Source organism: Propithecus coquereli, unplaced genomic scaffold (assembly GCF_000956105.1).
Source record: "Propithecus coquereli isolate 6110/MARCELLA unplaced genomic scaffold, Pcoq_1.0 Scaffold186, whole genome shotgun sequence".
NCBI lineage: Eukaryota > Metazoa > Chordata > Mammalia > Primates > Indriidae > Propithecus > Propithecus coquereli.
Genome location: NW_012143412.1, coordinates 3,190,752 through 3,196,857, shown reverse-complemented (window position 1 = coordinate 3,196,857; position 6,106 = coordinate 3,190,752). Strand labels below are relative to the sequence as shown.

At 44.7% G+C, this 6,106-nt stretch overlaps 1 protein-coding gene across 1 annotated transcript in view; it reads right to left on the bottom strand.

Annotated features, from left to right (window-relative positions):
• The window catches only part of TRIM24 (tripartite motif containing 24), a 178,982-nt gene extending 174,429 nt beyond the window's left edge, over nt 1-4,553 (bottom strand). Inside the window, exon 1 of the mRNA XM_012642755.1 lies at nt 3,866-4,553. Within this exon, the coding sequence (XP_012498209.1) occupies nt 3,866-4,223 (358 nt within the window). The 5' untranslated portion in view covers nt 4,224-4,553. The remainder of the gene's footprint in view (nt 1-3,865) is intronic.
• Nucleotides 4,554-6,106: the final 1,553 nt, after the last annotated feature.

Genomic DNA, 6,106 nt, shown 5'->3' with positions numbered 1-6,106 from the left:
TGTAAACATACATTTACTGCACAAATAAGAAATTTCAATTCTAAGTATTTACTCAGGGAAATGAAAATATATCTACACGAGACTTGTGTACATTTATAAGTTTTATTCACAATAACCCCAAGCTGAAAACAATAATTTCCATCAACAGGTAAAGGAATAAACAAATTGTGCATAGAACACATACAGAGAATACAGATCATTCTTAAACACTATTAATCCTCTGCCATTAAATCTTATACTCATGAGATGATTTATACTTTTTGCCAAGAATCAAAAGAAGAAATCAGCTCCCAGAATAGGGTTACATATTTATATACTGAGAGTTAGTAAAGAAGTCTTAAAAAACTGATGGGTTCTTACATCTTACTCTCCCTGGACAAATAATGTGATTCCTTTCAAAAGTATGTTCTCAGTGTTCTTTAAAAATAGCTCTTCGAGTTTGTTACTCTTTGGCTGAACAGCTCATCAACACCACAAAATACTACCCATTGATACATTTCTTCAAGATCAGTTTGTCTTCTGACTTAATATACCTAAAGAAAATTGGTTTTCTAAGCTCTTGCCTCTTTCCTAGATAGTTATCACATACTAAGAAAATGACAGTTAAGACTGAGGTAGTCATCCTACTTTAGCTTGTCATTTTCCCTCACTCCTTCCAACATGTAGCCTTAGAAAAGGACAGTTTAAACCAAGGTTTTAGACATATGTTCTCAATGGGTACTTGGTGGCTAGTGTATTTGTGTCTGAGCATTTAAAAATTATACTTTTCTGTTATTAGCTCTATCTTATTTCTCCCAGTTAAAACATTATGTTGACTTTTGTAAGAAAAATGTTAGGATTTATTTTCTATGAATTTCATTTAGAATAACAAAGGGAACACGAAAAAGTATTTTACAGAAAGGGAAACTAGTTCTAATAGTGTTGAGACCTACAACTCTAAACCTTGAATTTTGGTCTCAATTTGCTAAAACATTCTCTTATGATCAATTGTATTATAACATAATACTGCTTGAGTTAAAGAAACACTAGGGTTTAATATTACACTCCGGAATCGTGAAACTATCCCAGATTACCTAGAATCAGGCTCTCAGGAGGAAGAGGCCTAAAAATCTAAACTTTTAACTAGTAGGTGGTTCTACTAGTGCAAACGTTTGAAAATCCCCGGTTTTTGAAATCTAAAAAGAAAATATAAACTGCAACGTATTTGGCCTCAACAAACTTGTTGTTTGGCCTATAGCATGGGCCTATAAATGCATTTTTTAAAATTACTTGCCAATATCTAATACCAGGGAAATTTTACATAAAAATCCAGATTCAGACTTCTCATTAAAAAAAAGTTAAAAAAGACTCATCAACACCTGCCCTGTACTCTCATAGGACAATCTGCCGGAGCGCAATAGAATGTGTCCCCACCCAACCCCTTTCACTCTCCACCATTCGGCTGTTTTACCCACACACTCACAATTCTCCATCTCAAGTACCTGCTTAACCTCTGTAGATACTGTTTGACTCATGATGCCTATACCACAAATTTATTAGGAGAATGAAGAACAGAGATGATCAAATGAACCCTTTATTTAGCTAGGAAATGTATTAAATATTTTCTAAACTTTTGCTTCAGCTAGTATTAAAATAAGCAATGAGAGATGAAGAGAGAAAATATTCAAATCAGTAAGACTCAGGATAACCCTAGACCTTTTATGGGGGTTTATTTTTAAGTATAATTTTTTAAAGGCTTTTTTTTAGTATAAAGACAAAAACATTATCTTCCAATTTAAATGTTTTTCCTGATTCCTTGCTTACAACATAACATAAAGATGAAAGAAAATTGTAGACTGTAATTACACAGAACATTGATAAGTCTGGAATTCCAAACTTGTCTCAGAATTTAAGATCAGAGCTACCCAAGTTTTCATTCATTCAAGTCCAAATGTCATGGCCAGGCACATAATAAATCGTAATTCTATAATTATGCAAAAGTCATATCTTAACTGGCTACTAGCATGTTTAAACGTTTAAAATATAAATAAAAGAAACTTTAAAATGTGTCTAAGAATTAAGAACTAATGTTTAAGTTTCACCTGTAACTAACTTTCAAATAGGTGGAGCACTTACTTCAGTGCAAACTAGTATGAAGGATCTGAGATTTTAACCATACTTGCAGGCTAAGGAAGTAGTCTACCAGCTTCATGGATGGTGATAGAAGACACTTAATAGTCAGAAACAAAGGGCAGTTTATTACTTCCAGAAATAACATAAACCAAAGAATCAAGATTCTTGCACTGGTTCCCAGAACCCCAGTTCCTACAGCACAACATGATGCCAACCAGTTGACACCTGCAGTTGGTTGTGTTACAGGAGAGGAACCCTAAGCTTAGGGAACCCTAATCTTTTAAGATGGGCAATAAGCACGCCCACCCTTTGCTGCAGAGGGAGACATTATCTTTATTATGCTGGACAGTCTGCATCCCTGCCCTTTGCTCTGAGGGGTGGGGAACCTGCAGCCTCAAGGCCGCATGTGACCCTCCAGATCCCCAAGTGCAACCCCTCCACCGAATCCAAACTTCAAAGAACAAATCCCTTTCTTAGAAGAATTTGTTCTGTAAAATTTTGATTCAGTCAAAAGGCTGCAATCAAGGATCCGCACTCAGTCACTGGTGGAAGACACTATCTCTATCTTCCAAGGCCGTTCCTTATACATCCTTGAAAAAAGAGAAACAAAGAGCAGTCAGTACCTCGCTGGCAAGAGTGCAGAAACGAAGAGACCCATGGAAAATTGTCTCCTGCATCTAGATACTGTTCCTAACATGCAGTTAAATAAATGAGTCTAAGACCACAACCTATTTAAAGAATCCATTTCATACACCCCTTTGACCTAGAGCAGTTAATTAGCGGTTTATTTCAAATTAAATCAACTATTCTCTCTAAAAAGGAAATATAAATTAAAAGTGAATGATCTCTCTTTTCCAGTTACGTTTTGTTTTTAAAAAGAACGTGCTCGAGTATTTGAATAAATTTTGAAAACCTCAAGTATTCTACTAGAAGCTGTGTTTACTTTAACTTACTTTAAATTTTGCAAACCTGTTAACGTTAGTAATGGGAACTACCTGTCAAAAGTCTCATTATACAGCAACAAATACCACAAAGAGAACAGTAACTTCCAGCTTTGTCTACCAAACACAAGAAAACCCTGCACTCCAAATCACTTTGTTCTATTTTTCTTTACCCTTTAGCGTCTCAAAATAAAACCTTCGAATGAGACAGACAACAAAACAACGTCTCTTGGTTCCTTTGTCCCCAGCTGAGGGGAGAGAAGAGAATTGGGAACTCATTAAGGTAAAGAGCTCCAAGTATGCAAGATAGGAAACAAACGGCATTCAATCTGCAATCAATCATCAAAGAAAGTCACCACTTAATCTTCAGCCCTCCCTTCCCCCCTTCAGCTCAGCTCAAATAACGTGGGTATATTCGAGATGATTAGGATCATATGGACCCGGACAAAGCTTTGCGGAGGCAGAGAGGAGCAGTTAACTAGATGCAGTCGGCAAAGAACCTCAGACCTAGACTGAAGGAGAGATCCGCAAAAGTGCGGGTCGCACGGGCCACCCTACTCTGGAGGAGAACGCCGAGGAGCAGCAGCAGCAGAGCGGCCAAGTCCACAGCGCCCAAGCAAGTTGCTCGCCGAGCGCGGCACGCCGCCGAGCGCGCGGGCCCTCCATGTCACCGTCGCCAACACAGACCCTCCTCCTCGCCCCTCCCCCGCCGCGCACCCCGGGCGGCGGCGACATGACAGCGGGTCGCGCCGCACAAGGGCGCCGGCCCCCTCCCGCCCTCCTCCCGGGGCTTCCCCGCGACCGGCTCTCACCTTGGGTGGCGAACGGTGAGGAGCCACTGACCGGCGAGCCGGAGCCGGGGGCGGGCGGCGGGGTCTCGGCCGAGCCCAGCATGGGCGCCGGCAGCATGAGGTAGCGCTGGGGAGCGGGCAGGCAGCGCTGGCAGAAAGAGTGCAGGCAGGGCAGCAGCTTGGGCGCCCGGCTCTGGATGTTCTGGTGGCACACGGCGCAAGTGTCCAACAGGTTGAGCCGGGCCGCCTCGCCGCCGCGCTCCGAGTCCGGGCCCTGCCGACTCTCGGCCTCGTTTTCTCCGCTCGGCGCCGCCGAGGGCCCCCCGGCGGCCGCCGCCGAAGCAGCGGCCGCCGCCGTCTTCTCCACCGCCACCTCCATTGTCCTGCCCCCGCCGCCGCCGGTGAAGGGGGAGCGCGGTCTCCGCCCGCCGCCCCCGACGACCTCCTCCTCCTCCCGCTCCTCCTCACAGGCCGCTCCGCTGACCCGCGACAGAGGGAGGGAGGGAAGGAGAGCCAGGCGGAGGAAGCCTCCTCAGGCCCCGGGGATCCGCCTCCCGGGTGGCGCGGCCGGAAGAAGGGGATCTGTCAGCGGGGACCGTTCCTCGCACCGGGGAGGCTGCGCCCTGTCCGCCTCTCCAACCGCAGCGGCGCTCGTCGAATCCGCCTAGCCCGCCCTCGCCTGCCTGCCTTTCACTCGGGCCCCCCGGCCCACCTCGGCCCCGCCCTCCCTCTCCCAGCAACTGAGGCGACGGCGAGGAGAGCGCCGCCCAATAGTCGCCGCGCCTGGCGAGGGGGCGGGGCCTGCTGGAGCCCGCGAGCCCAGACCGCCGCGGCGGGAGGCTGGGAGGTGGGAGGTGCCCGCCCAGCCCCGCCCCCTCGAGATCCTGGAAGCGCGGCCTCTGATTGGGCCTTTGTGTGTGTTTCCCTCCTCTGGAAAGATTAAGAGTTCGTTTGTTAATGACCAGCCGCCTAATTCGGTGCGCCGGGATTAGCTCCTCCTACGGGGCGGGGCTCCGCCTGGTCTACACAACGCCGTTAATTAAGTAACTGCTTCAAAAACTCTGGTTTTACTACAGGAGACCCGATCTTGCAGGAGGAGTAAACATGGTGGGAGGGTCAAAGGACAGAGTGGAGGTAGTGAAGTGCAAACAAGGAAGAGATAAAAAAACATTGTGTGAAAGAGATCCTGTGGAGGCAGTATGAATATTGCAGTCTGATTTTACTCATCTCTATGATGAATGATTGAGAATGAGGAATAAGGGGGAGGTTCTCTTGCAAGTCGGAAATTTGTAAAGGATTTCCCCAATGAAAAAGGTGAAATTAATTTTTAAAGTCAGCGATTCGCTTTTTAAATGAATAAAAGTGGTTCATTTCCCCAGGAATTAATAAAGATTTACGAATGTCATTATTGCTTAAATATGGCATCATTAAAAGAAAAAATAAATCTCAATACTGATGTCCGCATAAATCATAACTTCAGGATTCATTTTCATCTCCTCCTTCATCCCTCCACACTGATAAAAGAAATCACACACATTTTCACGCAAAAAACAGCCAAGCTCTTAAGGAGCTTGAAGAATAGCCATGAGGGTGAAGGACACAAGCTTTTAAAAAATATATGTAGGCCGGGCATGGTACCTCAAGCCTGTAATCTCAGCACTTCAGGAGGCCAAGGCGGGAACAACCCAGGGAAAAATAGTGAGAACCCATCTCTACAAAAAAAGTTTTTAAAAATTAGACAGGTGTGGTGGTGCACCTGTTAACCTATTCGGAGGCTGAGGCAGGAGGATCATTGGAGCCCAGGAGTTCCAGCCTTCAGTGAGCTATACTCTTGGGCCACTGCACTCCAGCCTGGGTGACAGCAAGACGCTTTCTGTAAAAAAATAAAAAATTTAAAAAGTGTATGGAGGTGCCATTTTTTAAAGTACAAATGAAATGATACTGGACCTTAGAGGAAGAGTGTCTGGGTCATGAAAGACTTTGCTAAAATTGAGATGATCCTGGAAGAACAGATGGATGGCAACGGAAGAGAGCTAGACAACCTGGCCTTCCCTCAAGATCTTGCATTTAATCCCAATCTCTGTAGGCCTCAAGTGGGAGGTTCTCCTACTTAATGATAGTCAATGGCTATTTTTCGTATGGAAGTAGTTTTTTAAATCTCAGTTTGCATAAGAATTACCTGAGAAGCTTGATTAACAGCAGGTACCTGGTCCATCTCCATATTCAATTTTAACAAATTCTCAAGTAATTCTAATCTAGGTG